The sequence below is a fragment of the Ursus americanus genome, chromosome 34 (assembly GCF_024610735.1).
Source record: "Ursus americanus isolate L20-20 chromosome 34, mUrsAme1.1.p, whole genome shotgun sequence".
NCBI classification, from domain to species: domain Eukaryota; kingdom Metazoa; phylum Chordata; class Mammalia; order Carnivora; family Ursidae; genus Ursus; species Ursus americanus.
This window is the reverse complement of record NC_142160.1, coordinates 5,829,405-5,850,104: the sequence shown is the minus strand read 5'-3', so window position 1 is coordinate 5,850,104 and position 20,700 is coordinate 5,829,405. Positions and strand designations below refer to the sequence as shown.

The 20,700-nt window shown below is 33.7% G+C and overlaps 1 protein-coding gene across 4 annotated transcripts in view; it reads left to right on the top strand.

The window, feature by feature from the left end:
• Positions 1-20,700, top strand: part of JAK2 (Janus kinase 2) — a 193,101-nt gene that overhangs the window by 158,193 nt on the left and 14,208 nt on the right. For all 4 annotated transcript variants that reach the window (XM_087858812.1, XM_045772374.2, XM_045772375.2 and 1 more), the window contains 10 exons: positions 167-278; positions 2,591-2,777; positions 3,438-3,565; positions 5,865-5,999; positions 7,326-7,413; positions 10,966-11,093; positions 11,846-11,984; positions 13,696-13,847; positions 13,998-14,148; positions 14,959-15,095. In XM_087858812.1, the coding sequence (XP_087714938.1) occupies positions 167-278; positions 2,591-2,777; positions 3,438-3,565; positions 5,865-5,999; positions 7,326-7,413; positions 10,966-11,093; positions 11,846-11,984; positions 13,696-13,847; positions 13,998-14,148; positions 14,959-15,095 (1,357 nt within the window). The remainder of the gene's footprint in view (positions 1-166; positions 279-2,590; positions 2,778-3,437; positions 3,566-5,864; positions 6,000-7,325; positions 7,414-10,965; positions 11,094-11,845; positions 11,985-13,695; positions 13,848-13,997; positions 14,149-14,958; positions 15,096-20,700) is intronic.

Sequence of the window (20,700 nt, the reverse complement as noted above, 5' to 3'; positions counted from 1 at the left end):
GGTGCTGCAATGTTTGTCCTTGTAAGATAACTGATAAACATATAAAGTAGAGGAAACATAAAAATTCTGAGACTTCTAGATCTGACTTTTGATCTCTTAGATGACATTTTGGTCTTAATGTCATGGCACTTGCACATTATCATTCAAGTTACTTCTTTGCCTTTAGAATGGATTTCGCCATCAGTAAACTGAAGAAAGCAGGTAATCAGACTGGACTCTATGTACTTCGATGCAGTCCTAAGGACTTTAATAAGTATTTTCTGACTTTTGCTGTCGAGGTCAGTATTTCACATTAATGGTAACATCTTTTTTTCTTTTAATTTTATTTCCCATTCTACTCGCCTCCTCTGGCAAAGGTAACATCTTTATTTAGTCTGTGTAATTTCCCCTTCATATTGATCTACCACTGTGTCTTTTTTTAATACTCAGAGTTATAACTCTGGATATGGTAACTTAGCATAATAATGCTTAGTTTACCTCAGGGATTCTGTATCAGTAAACAAGATATAATTTCTAGGATTTATATAAAAATATGAAATTCTTTATCTTTATTTGGAATTTATTTTATTTTTTGATATTTGGATGTTACTATTTTTTCAAGTCTCTTCAAGTCTCTTTTTACAAAAATGAAGATCTTTACCAAAACACATAGAATTAAATGAATCAAAAGCAAATTTTGCTTTGACTGGTGATGGTTACAGGATTAGAGTGAAATAGGTCAATAACAAACATAGCACTTTTAACTAGTGGTTTTCCAGTATTAAGAATAATGCTCTACATTGTGTATATCTTAAGGATAAAACTACAATAAAACCACACTGTTGATACAGATAATTTTGGATCTTGTCTAAAACTGTTTATTACCCAAAATATTTAAAAAGATACTATCACTTATAAGGCAGTTTCGTGGTATAAATCTTGAGAAACCTTATAGCAGCTTCCAAAATTTATCTTACTCTTCAAAAGTATAGAAAGTAAGGATTTGGTTATTCAATTATTTTAATTTTTAGAAAATTCTTTCATATTAGCATATAGAGTAGATTAATTGTCCATAAATACATAAGGTAGGTTACTCAATACATTTAGCACTGTATAATACTAATAATCTATCCTAATTACATTGTATCTTTTTACTGTAATATGTAACAGTCCATTATATTCAGTTATCAATTCAAAATGTATTTTTTTATGTTTACTATATTTGCTCAGCCTAGTATGAGGGCTGTTATATTAAAGAGTATATGATATAACCCTGCTTTAAGAAATGTATCTTTTGGAAAAAGTAGGAAGATATACTTAAAAAGTATTAAATTGATCATTGTAATTATTCATTATAGACAAATGTAGACAATAACAGAAAGGGTTACCAGTAAGAAAGTGCTTTATTTTTTTTAAGATTTTATTTATTTATTTGAGACAGAGAGAGATAGTGAGCACAGGGAGAGGGACAGAGAGAGAGAGGGAGAAGCAGGGAACCTGATGCGGGACTCCATCCCAGGACCCTGAGATCATGACCTGAGCTGCCGCTTAACTGACTGAGCCAACGAGGTGTCCAGGCAAGCACTTTTAGGGTGGGAAGGACTTATTTTATAAATGGTTCCAAGGAGGTTGAATATACTAATAAGCTCAAAAAATGGATGAAGAAGTTCATAGTATAGTACATAAAACAAACATTGAAAAGCTGAAGAATATTAAAATCAGCGTATGAGAGGTAACTGTGCAGATACAGTAGTGGCACAATGATTGGGTAATCACCTTTGCTTTTGAGATGGTTGTTAAGAAGGGTTGTTAGGAAGGACCTCGCAGAAAAGATGGTACTTGAACTGAGTGTTAAGAAATGTCTAAAAGTCCATTGCTCAGAAGGAGAGAATGTATATTCATAGGCAGAGAGTTAGCGTGTACATTTTTTTTTTAAAGATTTTATTTATTTATTCAACAGAGATAGAGACAGCCAGCGAGAGAGGGAACACAAGCAGGGGGAGTGGGAGAGGAAGAAGCAGGCTCACAGCGGAGGAGCCTGATGTGGGGCTCGATCCCAGAACGCCGGGATCACGCCCTGAGCCGAAGGCAGACGCTTAACCGCTGTGCCACCCAGGCGCCCCTAGCGTGTACATTTATCAAGGCATGAAACAACATGGCGTTTGCTTGAAATTTTTAAAGTCGCTTAGTATACCTAGAACATAGGTTGTATGTTGGCACTGGCAGAAAGTGAAGTTGGAGATGGATGGAATCAGAAGCCAGCTCATGGAAGTCCTCATGTTCTAAAATAGTTTTAGATTTTATCTTGTAAATGATGAAAAACTGTTAAGGATGGTATTACTATTGTTAATTATCATTGCTTTCTTACTGGCTTTTTAAGAAAATCAACTGTTAAGCCATTTATGGTAGGGTACATAATTATAATCAGATTAGATACCTTTTTGAGGAACCGGGCACTCCTATCACCTTATACCAGTACTGTGTTAGGATTCACAGCTCAAATGTCTAAATGTTCTCTTGGCTGGTTTTATGATAACATTTTTGTCACAGTAATTACTGTTTTGACCATTGTAATTTTGCCCTCTGTCTCTTTATAATTAAACTTATATAGCGAGAAAATGTCATTGAATATAAGCACTGTTTGATTACGAAAAATGAGAATGGAGAATACAACCTCAGTGGAACCAAGAAGAACTTCAGTAATCTTAAAGATCTTTTGAATTGCTACCAAATGGAAACTGTTCGCTCAGACAGTATAATTTTCCAGTTTACTAAATGCTGTCCCCCAAAGTTGAAAGGTAAAATAATTTTCTTGTTAGTTGTAAAATACTGGTCATGGATTGTGTATATGGTAGAAGGCATCTTCAGTATATTGCTGTCAAAGGAAATATAAAAGAAGCAGCTCCAAAAACCAAATTTTGTCTCATTCTCTTACATAAGCATCGTCAGATAGAATTGTTCAGTTTGATTTAGGTTGTCTAGACATGACCTGAAATTCTATAATTCTGAAATGGCGTCTAAGAAATGGTAACTGCATGGTATAAAATCCGTCACTTACTTATTGAACTGAAAGACTCCACTACCAAATTCTCATATGTTGTTCTAAGTAAAAACTTTCATACTCTTTTAGAATTTTAATTTCTATAGTTTTAAAATAAAGATAGTAAGATTGGAAATCCCTTGAAGTAACAGGTTTATTAAAAATTATTAAATTATTCATGATGAATTGTATTAGTTAAGGAAATCATTACAATTTTGAATGTTTGAAATAACTGGTTAAAATACATCAAAGTGCAATGAGTAAATTCCTAAAATAAATTTATTAAAAAAATTAACAATAAGTTGTTAAGTGTTTCTTATATATAGAACACATTTTATTTTACTCCTTTGGAGCAGTTTATATCCTCAATGTGTTTTGGTTATATACATTTTTTCATTGTTTTTTTTTTTTTAAACAGATAAATCAAACCTTCTGGTCTTCAGAACCAATGGTGTTTCTGATGTTCCAACATCACCAACATTACAGAGGCATAATAATGTGAACCAAATGGTGTTTCACAAAATCAGAAATGAAGATTTGATGTTTGTAAGTCATTAGATGCTAATTATTGTCTTTTTTGTCCTTTTAAAGCAACTCTTTTCTTAATTTCCTATCCCACATTGCATTCATGTGACATTTAGAATTATTCTGTTATAACCTATAAATTCAAAAATTTATTTCAGTTTAAATATTTTTATTTCTTGTGTAAATGTGATTATCAAACGAGTTAGAAATTAGCAAAACTAATTATTTTAAGAATGGAATTTTATTCTCTTCTTAAGAATTTAAAAATATTCCTTTATGAATCTTAAGTTAAAAATTAAAAATTAAAAATCTTCGTCTACAAAAGACCTGTGTCTTAATTCTTTTTTTTATTGTTGTTGCGATGATTTATTTTATTTTTTTAAATTAAATTTAATTTTTTTTTTGATGTAAAGTTCAATGATTCATTAGTTGGGTATAACACACAGTGCACCATGCAATACGTGCCCTCCTTACTACCCATCACCAGCCTATCCCATTCCCCCAACCCCCCTCCCCTCTGAAGCCCTCAGTTTGTTTCTCAGAGTCCATAGTCTCTCTTGCTTCATTCTGAAGTTCTCAGGAAAGTAAGGGAAATGCAAGGGGTTAAAAATAAAGAAGGAACTGACAACAAAGAGTACATAAGAGCTGATGTTCAGGCTGCGGGATGATGTCCGGGGGTCGGGATTAGTTTCACTGATGGAGGGAATTAAGATCTAAAAGCAACACAAAGAAGGGCCAAGCCTTAAGACCTGCACAAGACCAGGAGTTAAAAGCGAGACCATCTGTTTTAACCCTCAAGTAAACGCATCCTCAGTGAAACAACATGGATTCTGAAAAATTGACCCACTAGAAAAAGAAGAAAAGGAGTTCTGTTTTAGTTGGGCTCTTGGCAAAAAGTCCCTCCTGAGAATTTGTAACTGTAATCTTTTCAGTTTAGATTTCTTTATACCATCTGCATAGTCTGAAAAACCCTAAGCCAATAAATTAAAATAAAAAGTGGTATTCTCCTAGTAGTACCCTGTGATGCTTGGAAGAAGCAAATACAAAATCTTTTTGGAAGAACTTACTCTTGACCTGGGTCATCCCAGATCCCCTCAGATAAACTACTCTAAACATGAGCTGTTAGTCAAAAATTTTAAAACATACAGGGAAATAACTCAGGATTAAATTAAGCAAGAGTCAGCAGACCAACAAACATCAAAATGAGACCTCCAAGAACTTCATAAAACAGACTTTTCATATTGACATATAAATGTTTAAATACATATATATGTACAACATATATGAATATGTATTTAAAGATACAAATGGAATTGAAAACGTGGAAGAGAATCAAGATATTATCAAAAAGACCAGAACAATTTGGAGGAAGAAAGTATAGAAATGAAAAAATATGCTCATTGACATTAAACAAAATAGGTTAGAAGGCAGATTACTCATGGTTGAAGGGAGAATTAGTGAATTGCAAAATAGACCTGAAAAATATTCAGATGCAGCAGATAGGGAGGAAGAAATGGAAATTATGAAAGAGAGACTAAGGGACATGGAGAGGGGAATGAGAAAGACCAAATGATGTCTGAGTCAAATAAGGGAACAGTAGATAATTATACAGAATTATAAAGACAGGCATCCTCACGTGAGTAACAGCAAACAAGGAGTTGCTCCATGACCTAATATCACACAACTAGAAACAGTAGAACTTCAGTTTGAACACGGGCAGCCCCGCTTCAGAGCACAGTCTTTCAACAATTATTTTGTAAGGATGTGCAAGAAATACTAGTAATAGTAGTAATGACCAACACTTACTGAGCATTTACTATGTGTCCTCAACTGTACTCAGTGCTTTCATGTATTCGTTCATTTATTGTTCATAACAATAATAGGGAAAAATGATTACCCCTGTTCCTCAAATGAGGAGACCAGGACAGCTGCAGCAGAGAGAGGTACAGTAGCCTGTCCAAGGTCACACCGCTAGCAAGTGGGGTAGGGACCAGTCTCCATTGTACTTCCACAGACCATACTGTACTGCCTTTCTCTATCATGAAAGGCAAACAAAGAAAAATATTCATATGTAAATAAGTGTGGGTAAACACTGACACTATGGAAAAGTGATAATGATAGTTAATTTCAGGGGGTTTAAGAACATGGTGGAACCGAAATGCACTTTATTCATTAATCCTTCTATTCTGTCTTTTATTACAGAATACAATTAATATTTGCTCATGGATTTTTAAAAACCCTGTGTCATTACACATACTTCCTAATTCCTACATCTTTTTTCATCTTTACTCATTCTTTTTTTCCCTTTTATCTTTTGAAGAATGAAAGCCTTGGTCAAGGCACTTTTACAAAAATTTTTAAAGGTATAAGAAGAGAAGTAGGAGACTATGGTCAACTCCATGAAACAGAAGTTCTTTTAAAAGTTCTGGATAAAGCACACAGAAACTACTCAGAGGTATGTATATTCTTTGTATAGCTCATGTAGTTTCTGATATTTAAACATATGCTCCCATATTGACACAACACATTCATGGATGCAGCTTTTCAAAACTGCAATTTTTAAAAAGTATATATAGCAAGTACCTTTCTAAGGATGCTTTCTGGGGGAGGCTATAGAAACTTACAGAATTTTTTTTTTAAAGATTTTGTTTATTTGTCAGAGAGAGAGAGAGAGAGAGCGCGTAAGCAGGGGGAGCAGCAGGCAAAGAGAAAAGCAGGCTCCCCACTGAGCAGGGAGCCTGACGTGGGACTTGATCCCAGGACCCTGGGATCATGACCTGAGCCGAAGGCTGACGCTTAACCAGTTGAGCCACCCAGGCATCCCTAGAATTTTCTTTTATAATAACTTATTTCCAAACTAATTACTCTTAGCCTTGTATTATGGGTATTACTACATCTCTGCATATATTAAGGCAGGAGCTTTCAAACTTGGCTCTCCAAAGTTTTATGGGTTCCACAGATTTCCTTCGCAGTTTATTTTTAAAAAGAATTTTGAAAGTCACTGTACTAAGGAACACTGTAGGTGAAATATGGGTGCCTCTGGGCATCCTCTAGAGATGCTAGCCAGCAGAAAGCCAGTTGTTAGTTGCCAGGGTCCTTCACGTAGCAAGGCATCACCAAACACGACGAAACAAACATTTAAAATGTCTTAATGACATGTCTTAAAATGTCTTACGTGATATTAGTGGAAGGTGACGTGAAACGTCCGAGTGAGAGTTTTTCTAATCCAGAATACCACAGTGTTGATGATTGTGAACTTCAACAACTGTACCCAGAAGTTCTAGTCAAAGGTTGGTTGAGTTAGAGTGATACTAATACCATGCCGGTCTCCTGACGTAATTGTCATGATATTTTATCTGCACAGAGATCATTCTTAATCCTTTGAGAAGTTATTTGAAGCTCTCATCCATTTACTTGAGTCCTTAGCACTGTCTCTGGTGTCCGCCTCCGTGCTCCACCCCAGGTGCTAGGGGTCCAGGGCCGTTGCTCCTACAGCATTCGTGTTGCCCTGTACCGCCATTGCTCTCTCTTTCTTTGCTGTCTCTTATTCCAGGCTAACTCAGGGGTTTCCTCAGAATGAACTCTAGCATCGCATCAAGGTTGTTAGCCGTCGCAGGTCCATATAAGGAAACCAAAGCATGTTGTAGCCTTATCTGTAGTCCTGCTGAGGATAGGAGAAAGTGCATGTCTCTTACAGCAGACAGTATCTTTCTGACCTATGAACTTTTATAGACACAAACAATAATTCTTTTGCATTTTTGTATGTTGTTCTTTTCCTTAGTCTTTCTTTGAAGCAGCAAGCATGATGAGCCAGCTTTCTCACAAGCATCTGGTTTTAAATTATGGAGTATGTGTCTGTGGGGAGGAGAGTAAGTAAAACTACAGACTGCTTAATGTTATGCCTTCTCAGAGCATCTGTTTTTGTCTATATAGAAAATTCAGTTTCAGGATCATAACTAAGTATCACTATAAACCATAATTTAAGAAGACTTAAATATTGTTGAAACCAAAAATATCGAAAACTGTTCAGTTATGTCTTCTAAAAAAAAAAAAAAAGGAAACCAGTGAATGAAAGTAAAATGCAGAAAATAGTTAATGTACCTTACGTTAAAATGCACAAACAGTAGAGTGTTAGAGTAAACAAATGTCTTACAACTTTCCTGGTAACCATAGCAATACTGATTATGGCTTTTTAGAATTATAAATATATATATATAAATAAATGATAGACTGAAGTTTTAATGAAACGACTAAAATGATGTTGATATTTGATATATTCTGTGTCTAAATTTAGACTGTTCATAAAAACTCATGAAGTTTACATTCAGAAAATTACTTATGTAATTCTTTTTCCATTAATAATGTGGATTAAATATGCATCCATACTTATGTAACATTTCTTCATATCTTTGAAAATTGACAGTCTTTCAAAGGCAGTGATTTTCAAGTCTGTTCTGTGGAGGTATTTCAGGTGCCTCGGGGTTGATGAAGTAAGAGTAAATCTAACTACAGTTGTGGAGACTTCTCACTTATTCCCAACTAGAGTAGTTCTGTATTTATCTTTTTAATTTATTGATATTTCTCATAATTTTCCATTTTGGGGAAGAAAGAATACATTTTTTAAAAAAAACTTTGAAAACAGTGTTTCAGAGCATGTAATTCCAGTTCTTATGCATGCTTTTATATTTATTTCATTGATTCTGTGATACACTTTTTTCACATTTAAAAATACCTGAAAATGGGAAGTGTGATATAATCAATGACATGTCATAATTTAATTTTTTTCTTTTATGACACATAAAATAATGAGACATGATAATCAGTGGTATCTGTGAAATGTTATAGGTCTTAAATGCCGCGTAAAAGGTTTTATTAAACTTTTGTTCATTGTAACTCTTAGATATTTATTTTTTTTCTTTTATTTCTTTTTTTGACACTTGCCATGACATAAATTTACCTGTGGTCAGTACTTAATTATTGGTATATAGATTGTTCTCTAAATTAACTTTGGGCAACAAAACATTCATTAAATTTGTTTTAGTTACCCAGCAAGGTCCAAAGTCACTAATTTTTGTTACTAACAACAAAGTTGTTATATACCAAGTGTGAACTAAGTAATTTTAATATTAGATCAAGCAGAATCACAATTTGAGGTAAGATCACACATTTTATTTATTTTTATTTTATTTTTATTTTTATTTGTGGGAGGAAGGGGCCAAGGGAGAGGGGGAGAGACAATCCTGAACAGGCTCCATGCCTAGCACAGAGCCTGACTCCGGGCTCAACGCAGGTCTCGATCACACAGCCCTGAGATCATGACCTGAGCTGAAGTCAAGAGTCAGAGGGTTGACCAACTGAGCCACCCAGGTGCCCCAAGATCATGCATTTTATTTCATTTTTTAATTTTTTTTTATTTTTTTATTTTTTTAAATATTTTATTTATTTATTTGACAGAAATAGAGACAGCCAGCGAGAGAGGGAACACAGGCAGGGGGAGTGGGAGAGGAAGAAGCAGGCTCCTAGCAGAGGAGCCTGACGTGGGGCTCGATCCCATAACGCCAGGATCACGCCCTGAGCCGAAGGCAGCCGCTTAACCGCTGTGCCACCCAGGCGCCCCTATTTCATTTTTTTAAAGGTTTTATTTATTTATATGAGAGAGAGGGAGAGAGGAGAGAGAGCACACAAGCAGGGCGAGGGGCAGAGGAAGAGGGAGAAGCAGATTCCTCGTTGAGTGGGGAGCCTCACGTGGGACTCAATCCTGGCACTCCAGGATCATGACCTGAGCTGAAGGCAGATGCTTAACCGGCTGAGCCACCCAGGTGTCCCAAGATTATTCATTTTGAAACAAATTTGAAACATAGGCATGTGTGAAATATAGGCACTTAACTTACTGGGCCAGGAACTAACATGGATTATGGTGTGAAAGTCTGTCAGAGTTTCTTTAAAGATATATACATCATGATGCCATGTTTAAATTTTTTGCTTGAATTTTTTTGGGTTTTTATTTTATCTTGATTTTCCATTTTTATAATTAAAAAATCCAAATCCTTTTTTTTTCTCATTTGTATAACTTATTGTTTATGCGTTAGAAACCATAAACTAATCTCAATAAATTTAGATTTGAAATTGAGAACCTGAGCTTACTGTTTACAAATTAATACTAGATGACTATAAATAAACCCTACACCCAGTTCAGTTATTAAACAGCATGTCTTAATGTAGAAACAGTCTTGGCTTTCAGGACCTTGGTCCATACCAGCAGGGCTGGAAATTTTTATCTGCTTTAAAGGTAGTCAGGACTGTTTCTAGAAGCAAAATATATCTTAATAGTGTATTTAAAATACACTTCTAAAGATAATGCAAAACTAAGTTTTGCTTTTTTGCAGCATAAATTAAAAGGGTGAATGGAGTTCAAACTCAAATTCTCCTTAATGCCTGCAAGAGTAGACATTGCTATAAATTTTTATGTGTAGAAGAAGAATTTCAGGAAGTTTTGATACCTAAATGCAGTATTCCCTCCTTATCTGCAGCATATTGTTCCAAGACCCCGCAGTGGATGCCTGAAACTGAGGATAGTACCCAGTCTTATATGCATGAAGTTTTTTCCTATACATACATACCTGTGATAAAGCTTACTTCATAAATTAGGCACAATAAGAGATGACAACAATAAGTATTAATAAAATAGAACAATTATAACAATCTACTGTAATAAAAGTTTATGTGAATGTGGTCTCTCTCAAAATATATTTATACTGTACTCACACTTCTTTGTCTTGTGATGATGTGAGATGTTAAAATGCATATGTGCTGAGATGCAGTGAGGTGAATGACGTAGGTAGGCACTGTGACACAGCATTAGGTTATCACCTCCTGACAGTAAGTTGGAAAGAGATCATCTGCTTCTGAACTTGTTGACTATGGGTAGCTGAAACCATGGAAAGCAAAACCACGGATAAGCAGGGGACATTACTGTAGTTTCATGGAAGAGAAATTAACTTGGTGAGAAATTTTCATCAGTTTAAAAGAAGCAGCTGTAATTCGGTACTAATACAGAAAGGTATGCTGGAGTAATATTATGTATATGTAAATATAAAAATATATAGTAACATTATGGTAATGACAGTATAAGCTTATAATATTTATTATATGTTATATATAATTATGTAATATATGTAATTATATATAGTATTGTGTATATGTAATTGTTTAAATTCATGTATCTTGCTGTTGTGAATAAACTAAACCCCAAAATACAATGGTATATAGCTGTTAAGCTTTCTTTTCATTAGTGAATTTTGCATAATGTAATCTCTTTACCTGTAATACCCACATGTAACTGTATATTTATAAAAGTTTAAAATTATATATATTTTTATTGTGTGTGTACTTGAGCCTTTTATTTTTATATTTTAATGCAGATATTCTGGTTCAAGAGTTTGTAAAATTTGGATCATTAGATACATATCTGAAAAAGAATAAAAATTCTATAAATATATTATGGAAACTTGAAGTGGCTAAACAGTTGGCATGGGCCATGCATTTTCTAGTAAGTAATAAGTATAATTTTTTATCAAAAACTTACTTTTCTATCTTATGGAGCAATGTAGAAAGGTTCTTGACTCAGGAACAAGAAATATGTAAATAAATGCTGAGTCATTTAAAATAATCTGTTAGTTGATGAAAGAGATTATTTTAGACATATATTTATTTATGTAAAATCATGTTTTTGAAAGAGTTTTGTCATTCCATCAATCTCTTAACATTACTGATGAACAGTCTATAGTTTGTGTCACTTGGGTTTAGAGAATTTAATCAAAAATATGCAGAAACTTGTGCTTGTTATGGACAGCAGAAAATCCCTTGTTATGGTATTTGTGGGCAGTTGGACATTATATCCAGTGAGAAAGCAGTATTGCCATAGAGGCAGAATACCAGAGGGCCAGCAGTGATCAGACCCCTCAGAGTGAGCCCGTATCTTCCCGCCAAACAGACACAGTATTTACATACTGTGTAGAAATGCGTACTGTTTAAAATCTCAGGTTTAGAAAGTGAAGTGACATTGGGTAGTTTTAATATATTCTTTTCATTATGGGCATAGGTTATTGTATCATTTGAAAAGTAAAACAGCACAGTGCTGCCGTAGACCTTTATTTCAAAGCGTGCTTCCAAATTAATGTTTATTAGTTAACACTGTCCTTTTTTTTTTTTTCTTTAAATCCATGTTGGGACCTTGGATATACTAAGTTTTCAAATATTTGTAGATTGATACTTGAATGTCTGTACATTTAACTTTAATAGGAAGAAAAAGCACTTATTCATGGAAATGTGTGTGCCAAAAATATTCTGCTTATCAGAGAAGAAGACAGGAAGACAGGAAATCCTCCTTTCATCAAACTTAGTGATCCTGGCATTAGTATTACAGTTTTGCCAAAGGACAGTAAGTACTACAGGAATCTCTTTAACTTTTTTTTTTTTTTAATTTGAGTATAGTCGACCCACAGTGTTACATTAGTTTCAGGTGTACACCACTAGCGATTCTACATCTCTACTTGGACAGTAGTATAAAAAGCATGTTGTTAATTTTTTCCTGAACCTCTTTTATTGACATGCTCTTGATTAACAATAAAATTTAACTACCATTTTTAGCAGTCCAAATTAAGTTATAGTTACATCCTAGTCTCTGTCCATTTTTTCTTTCTTATAGGCATTTTATCATGGACTGCAAAGTGATTGTTTAAAACAGTTTTAATCCCTACTTGAATGGAAGTTCAGATTTTATCCATTTTTAATGTGAAATTTTCTAATACATTCTTTGAGCCACAAGTAAATTATCTAAATTTTTCTTTCTTCAGTCACTGAGTAAAAATTTGAGAAGATACATTATCTACTTTGAGATCTTATTTAATTGTCCAGCTAATTCTGACTTTTAAAAACTTTTTGAAAAATCTTTCTTTTGTGTTTATTAGCCTTCTGTTTAATACTAATAAAGTAAAAATTTCAGTCACATAGTTGAGAGGGTTTTTTTGGTACAAATAATGTTGTAATTGTATCTCATTATCTTAGCTAATTTCTCTAATTGAATGTTCTAAATGCAGACTCTAAATTGATCAACTTTTGTGCATTGATTTGAGCCAACAGTATTGACCCTTGATAGCTTATCTGACAGTGAAAACAGGTAATAGGGCGGAAAATGTTACAGGATCTTAGAACCTATATTAAGGGAAATTTTACTCTTTGAAATGAAAATGAAGAAGGAGAAAATTTATTCGTATGGTTAAAGAGAAAGGAACCTGTACTGTTTAATCTCTTAATTATACAGCAAAAAGATTCATTTTGCTTTACCAAAATATACCAAAAGATGCAACAGATTATCCTTCATCCTTATATATCATTTTATTTACTATATCTATGTATTCATGCCAGGTTACCAGAAGGTGGATTTAAGATTGCTCCCTCCTTCCTTGAATGGCATTTTTCCGATGGGGTCAAAGACCATAGCAACTTTATTGGGAAATTCCACGATCTTAGCAGAAACTACTTATATCAATTCTGTATTCATAGTATCTTGGTATAACTCAGTCATTCATCTGCCTATTGGTCCTTGTTTTCTCATGTATAAGTTAGAATTGCCACTGCTGTTTAATCATTAGAACAGCTCAGAATGATGTTAACATTACCTTTACTACTTACACATCGTAAAGAAGTAAAAAAAGAATCTAAAGGCAGTTTAGAACAAATTTTATGGAAAAAACTGTTTTTGAATGCACAACTCATAGGAAGGGGTCGGGAGAGTAGGACACGAGTGAGACATGATGGCTTAATGGAAGGAGGTTTAGTTGATCCAGGATTTGTTGTATAAGATTCTAATTCTCTCCATGCTACTAGCAAATCTTGTGACTTTGGGCGAATTATTCAGTCCTTATGGGACTCAGTGTTAATCTTAAAGCTGAGATATTAAATTAGATGCTACCAAAGGTCCCTTTTAGCTCATAAGTGTATACATCTACTTGTGTGATGAACACAGCACACAACCCCAAACAAATAAAAAAGACCTGATTATTCAAATCAGTTTAAAAATTATTTGCATACAAAAGAGTTATTTACTTGTGGGAACTATTTCACCATACTTTGTTCCTATCATTTGAAAGTTCTTCAGGAGAGAATACCATGGGTACCACCTGAATGCATTGAAAATCCTAAAAATCTAAATTTGGCAACAGACAAATGGAGTTTTGGTACCACTTTGTGGGAAATCTGCAGTGGAGGAGATAAGCCTCTGAGTGCTTTGGATTCTCAAAGAGTAAGTTTATATTGACTGTGAAGTTGGAATTACTCTGTGATCCTTGATTTTCATTCGTATGACTTGATATCTTTTTAGCCAATCTGATGTTAAAAAAGAAGCTCAATATCACATTCTACAATTTATTCTCATCTGGTTCTTTAATTATAGAAGCTACAGTTTTATGAAGATAGGCACCAGCTTCCTGCACCAAAGTGGACAGAATTAGCAAATCTTATTAATAATTGTATGGATTATGAACCAGATTTTAGACCTTCTTTCAGAGCCATCATACGAGATCTTAATAGTTTGTTTACTCCAGGTATGTATTGATGGAATAGTCTTATTGATTTTCCAGATATCTTTCTATCTTTATTGTATTTAACAAATCTTTACTAATTTTGTAATCTCTTCCAAGAAGTTCCTTGATGTCTCCTTTTTTTTTTTAGTTTTTATTTTAATTCCAGTTTTATTTTAATTCAGGTGTACAATATAGTGAACCTTGATGTCTTTTAGACCCTCTTAGTTTCTTATGTTCATACGACTTTTCCTACTTTATAAATATTCTAGTCTTCTTGATTAAACAGTATCTCCATTTTTAACAGAGGCTTCTTCTTCAGTAACCTGGTTTTGGTTTACCAGTTAATGAATAGTGTACTATAGAAGTCTATTTGGCTTATTTGATGTTTTAAAAGCAATTTTTTAAACTACTCATATATTTTATAATTGAGTGGTTTTCTAGACATGAGGTAGATTTGTTTTTGTTTGTCCAGTCCTTTAAAATATGTAACTAAATGTACAGATGTCTGACCCAGAGGTATTTCCTATTCCAATACTAATTGCCATTCTCATCAAAAAAATCAAAGTAATGTAATCTTACTTTATAAATACTAAAACTACTTATTTTGGAAATTATTTATCCTTTGCAAAGTCTTTCTTAAAAGCCTGTTAGGTTATGGGTAATAAAAAGAGATTTGTTAATACAGCTTAAACTATTAGAGTTGTACTGTGTCAATTTGTATGTAGTATTTCTAACTCATTCTGATTATTTTGGTTAGCTTGAATATATATCATTTTAACTGAGAAAATATAATTTGCCAGCTCATGGTAGTAATATACTTTATTTCTCCAGATTATGAACTATTAACAGAAAATGACATGTTACCAAATATGAGAATAGGTGCCCTAGGGTTTTCCGGTGCTTTTGAAGACCGAGACCCTACACAGTTTGAAGAGAGACACTTGAAATTTCTACAGCAACTTGGCAAGGTAAGATGTCAGAAGTTTTTTAAATTGTTAGCGTATAATCCTAGAACATTTTATTTAGAAAATAAAGGCTTTAGGGACAACTGGGTGGCTCTCAAAGGTCCAACTCTTGATCTCAGCTTAGGTCTTGATCTCAGGGTCAGTAGTTCAAGCCCTGGATTGGGGCCCAGCATGGAGCCTACTTTAAAAAAAAGAAAAGAAAAGAAAGGCTCTAGAGATTCTCTAAGATTCGCTTTATACAACATTTAGAGAGTGTTTATAGAAAAAAGGTTTAGTCATCAGATGTTGGAGAAATGCTGTGTTAAATAAATAGCTTTTTTCACTGGAGAACCTCTTGGAACCTTTCACATGTAATGTGCATTGACCATCTTTAAAGGATGATAATTAGGCAGTATTTCTCCTATTGATTTGACCATGGGACTCTTTCTTGGTAGAGGTGCTTTGGTTATGCAATAGAGAAAGGAACAATTAAACCTTTCTACCCATCTCCTTTTTTAGTCATCTCAGGGTGAAATAATTAATCTCATTGTCCAGAGTCTAGATGTTGACTGGACTGTGTTTGTTAACAAGACAGAGTCTCTATCTGCTAAAAGTCACACAGTCATGCCTGGCCTATATATTTTAAGTAAGACCAGGAAAAGCTTAGTTCTTAGCAGGTCTTAAAGTGGTAAACTTTCTTTCTTCTCCTAAGTTTGTTAGTGTAGACTTCTGTACCTTGTGGCTTACAAATTGGAAAGAGAAGATTCAGGCATTTTGGGTGTATTAGTTATCTATTTCTGTGTAACAAATTACCCTAAAACTTAATAGCCAAAACCAAACATTTATTATCATCTAGGTTAGGAATTAGAAATTTGGGAGCAACTTATCTGGGTGGTTCTACCTCAGGGTCTTTCACTAGATTGCAGTCAAGTTGTTGTCCAGGCTTTGCAGTCTCATCTGAAGGCTTGACTGGGGGGAGATTTACTTCCAAGCTCACTCACATGGCTATTGACAGACCTCAGAATATCTGCTTCCCATATTACTTATGTGGGCCTTTCTGCAGGGCTGCCTCACAGCATGGCAGCTGAGAGCAAACACCTCAGGTGGGAGCCATGGTCTTTTTATAACCTAATCTCAGGAGTGGCATCTCATCGCATTTGCCATATCCTGTTCATTATAAATGGGTTGATACATTCAGACTATAATCAAGGGGAAGGGATTATAAAAGAGCATGAATGTCAAAGGTAGAGAACATTGGAAGATATCTTAGGGGCTGCCAGTCACAGTGTGCATCTTGGCCATAACTCTATGTTGATACTATTAATTTCTTGTTAGTATACATTGTGTCCAAAACTTACTAAACCTTTTTGTCATCTACCCCCCTGACGTTCCACCCGCCCCCCCCCCCCAGATTTATCTATTGACATCTCAGAAAGTGATCTTTAGGACAGTTTGGGAAGTCATGCTTTCAGCTTAAGAGTAACATCTTCATTTCACAATGAGAAAAATTAAGGTCCAGAGAGGTTAAGAAACTTGTCTATGGTCAAATAGCTAGGTAATAGCTGATGTGGGATCAGAACCTTCCCCTATTCCTACTCCTGTGCTATCTCTACTATCTCACTTATGTATTTGTTTTTGTGTATGTGAGTATGCTTCAGTTGCAGTATCTTCTATTGTTATCTTTTTGGGGCAAGTCATAGTATATGAAGAGATAAAATAATTGTTTTATTTCCACCAGGGATTACATTGCAAACAATAAATTGTTTATGGAAAAGGCAGAAATTAGTGTAACATGACTTATTCATGGGTTTATTGTTGAATACATCTTGGTTTATTGTTAATTATATGCAAATATTTTCATGACCAGAAACACTAGTCATTAGACTAGTCACCATAGTCACCAGTCACAAAATCATGAAAACCTTAAAAATTATTTTCTGTTATTCTGAACAAGCCATTTAATTTCTCTCATCCTTAGATCCAGCCTTTAATGTGTATTATTATATATCCTAGAGATCTTTTTTGATAGACTATACAGAAAGTTTTAGAAAATAAAATTCAACTGATTTGAAGTAAAGGGAATAATCTATAGGGAAATTTGATTATGTTCAGTTGATGTGGCTATTTTTAATAAGCTTAATTCTTATACTTTTATATTTTCCCAGCTATTAATGTGAACATGAATATATGAACATTTGTTTGATTAAGACCATTTTCTAGGAAAAAATCAGTGTTTCAAATTCCAAAATCCAAAGTAGATTCCTTCACTTTAGGAGTTAGAACTCTTTAAACCAGTGGATGAAAATCTAAAGGGCAATCTAGAAATGAGACATCTTTGGGAGGGTCTGAATTACTTCTAGATTTTTGGTTTTTTTCCCCCTGAAATGGCGTGGCTTTTATATGCAAATATTTGAGTTCTTACAAAATACGAGGTGCTCTGCTGGTCACCGTGGATATGGGATATAGCAGTTGCCTTAGTAGAGTTTACGACTTAGTTTGGAGGAGGTAGATTGCAACTAACAATTATAGAGCAGTGTGATAAGTACATACTGTATTTAAATTTCATACTGATCACAATTTCTAAAATTTTCATAATATGTGAATTGGTACAAGTGTCAGTATTGTAATTTCATGTATATTTATGAACTATTCAAATAATGAGATATCACATAGTATTCTAATTACAGGTTGCTTTTTCATGTAAAATTCAACTAACATGGGCCTTATGTAATTTTGGTTATTTTAAGAATTTTTTAAAAATAGGATGCAACACTGTGGTATTATTCAGTAATTGATTGGAATTTGGTTAGAATTATCCAGAAAGTATTCCTAAGTTAAACAGTTACACGGTAAATTGTAGTCTACTTATTTATTTAAGAATATTATAAAATTATTTTCAGGAATATTATCTGACATTATTAGGGTATGTTTCTTTTTTTAGAGAATTCCTTATTCTTCATAATTACCCCTTTATTTATCCTTTATTAAATGTTAATGTGCTTTTTCATAGACTGAGGTGGTATTTCATTGTGGTTTTGATTTGTATTTCCCTGATGCCAAGTGATGTTGAGCATTTTTTGAAACATAATTCTAAAAGTGAATATACTATATTTACAACATACCCCATTATTGCAGCTTTGAGTTATTTTCCTTTTGCTTTTTAGCATTTTTAGTTTTTTTCATAGTTCTTTGGATTTAACATTATTTTAAACATAATGTAAATTGAGGAGACTGTAAGGATGGCATTTTCAAAATATATTTACAACCAAGTATATTTCTCAGTAATTTAGTTCGTAGGAAATTAAAGGAAAATGGTATGGTCTTTAGTTAGTAATAGCTATTTTAATGTGGCTATTTCCTAGCTGTATTTAATACTATAATATTAATTTCATCTTTCCTTATTTGAAGAATTGATGTGTTCAGTGGGCTGTCTAGCTATTTGTATTGCTTTATTGAATCTAAATCCAAAATGCCATCCCTACAAAAGTGCTCACCTGTCACCTTTTCATTTTATAAAAACATAGCTCTTAGTATACTGTGTTCCCTTTTTCTTTTCAATTTGCAGCATGGTAAAAATATTCAAAGGAGGGATTTGTACTTAAAGTTATTTCCATATTTTTTAAGACAACTGAAATAATGGTATATTTTAATTTAATACTCATAAAAAGAGCTAAGAAAATATTGCAGAACCTTTCGTCTGCTACTTGAATTCTAAAATGAGTGTTTTTGTGATCTTACTTTATACTTGTGCCCTCATATTCTTATAGTCTTTACTCTTCACCTCATTTAAAACCTACATTTTTTGAAATCCTCTTTATTTCCTCTTCCTCCATGGTACAGATCTGGGACACACAGATCTGGACCTTGCTGCTACTACTCTTCAGACATCAGACTATCAGGCATCATTAACAGTCCTGTGTGAATATGGTTACTGTTCTCTCCTCATTATTGGCCAGCATCTTGGTCGATGCTCCACATTCCTTGAGAACTTGTGGTACTCGTTGTTTTCATCTTCACCTTGCCCCTGCCATTATTTTGGGCACCTGTTCGATACCCTTTTTAAATTCCTCAACCTCTCTACCTCAAATCTGTGTCTGTGTTAAATGAGTGCACTCTGAATTCTATAATCCCTTATAATAATCTTCCTTATGAAATATCAGACCCTGAAATCTCCCTCTCTGACTATAACTTTGTACCTTTAGTTTCTTCCCAACACATAAATCCTTCCTTGATAGCTCTGTTATTGCTAGGGTCTTTGACACTTTCTTCTTCCTGAAGCCTATTAGCTACCGTCTAGATTCAGCTCTCCTTTCCCACACTAGGTAGACCTCCTGGTAGACCATTTAAACTCTGCTTCCACTAGTATCCACAGTTCTGTCACCTTCCCTCCCTTGATGATCTGTTTTACTTTCCCAGTCGTTTCCTCTAGGAACAGGAAAATTCTCATTTTTTTTCTATCTGTGTTTTCATCTCTCAAACACTGAGAAAAAATCAGATATAAATGTTTATTGTCTCCATTGCAAACTGATTTCAAACATTGACTGGATTGGTAGTTCTTTTATTCTCCCTGATTTGATTTCTCCTGTGGTACCCATTCCAAACATTTTCATTCCCTTCTGGTTTCCTGTCCTAAATCTATTTCTTCACTCTCAGTGTTTGCCTTTATCTTCTTCCAAAAGAAAATAGAGGCATTCCAAATTAAAACAGTGAGGTTGATTTGTGCCTATCAACTTGACAAAGATTTAGAAAAATTACAGTGCTTAGTGTTGGTAGGAATATGATAAAATTGACATTTTTTCCATTGCTATTAGAACTTAAATCAGTGTCCCTTTCAAGAGAGCTTCTGCTGCAGCAGGTATCAGGGGCCTTTGAAATTTCCGTATCCTTTGAATTGCTAATTCCACTTTTAAGAAAAGTATCCTTAATAGAGATGCACACAGGTATTTATGAATATCATTGAAATGACATGAATATATTTTTAAAACTTTTCTTAACGTTATATATTTTTATTTTCAATTTAAAAAATCAGTACATTCATAATATACAGTAATTAAAAATAATATTTTCAAGAAGTATACAGTGGCATTGGAAAATAAATTTTATGGGTACATTATTAAGTAGGGAGAAAGAATATTATAAAACTCTGTTATTTCCCACTTGTGTTTTTAAAAATATGTTTTGGAATAATTTCTTAATAAGGAAATATGAAATAGGTATTTTATTATCCTCCATTTTAAGGCGGAGATAGCTGGTATTACAGAGGGAATGACTTGCCAGGGTCCCAGAGAGAATAAGTGGGGGACCAAGATTCTAGCCCCAATCATGAGACTCCAGAGTCGCAGGTCTTATCCACTTCACTGTGTGGTCTTTGTAATTAGAGACTTAATTCTGAGACTAACATATGGTCTAGTTTTTTTTTTTTTAATTGACTTTTAAGTATATAACTGGAAATACAGTCACTTAGACTCTTGTAGCTCCAGGACTACATTGTTTTTATTTTTTAGAAATGCAGTAATACCATAATATACTAGTTTGATTAATGCAAAAAACTAATATTTAATTTTAAATGTTATGTATCAACTTACCAATTCTATATGGATAATAAGTCTTAAGTAAAAAGAGTAGATTT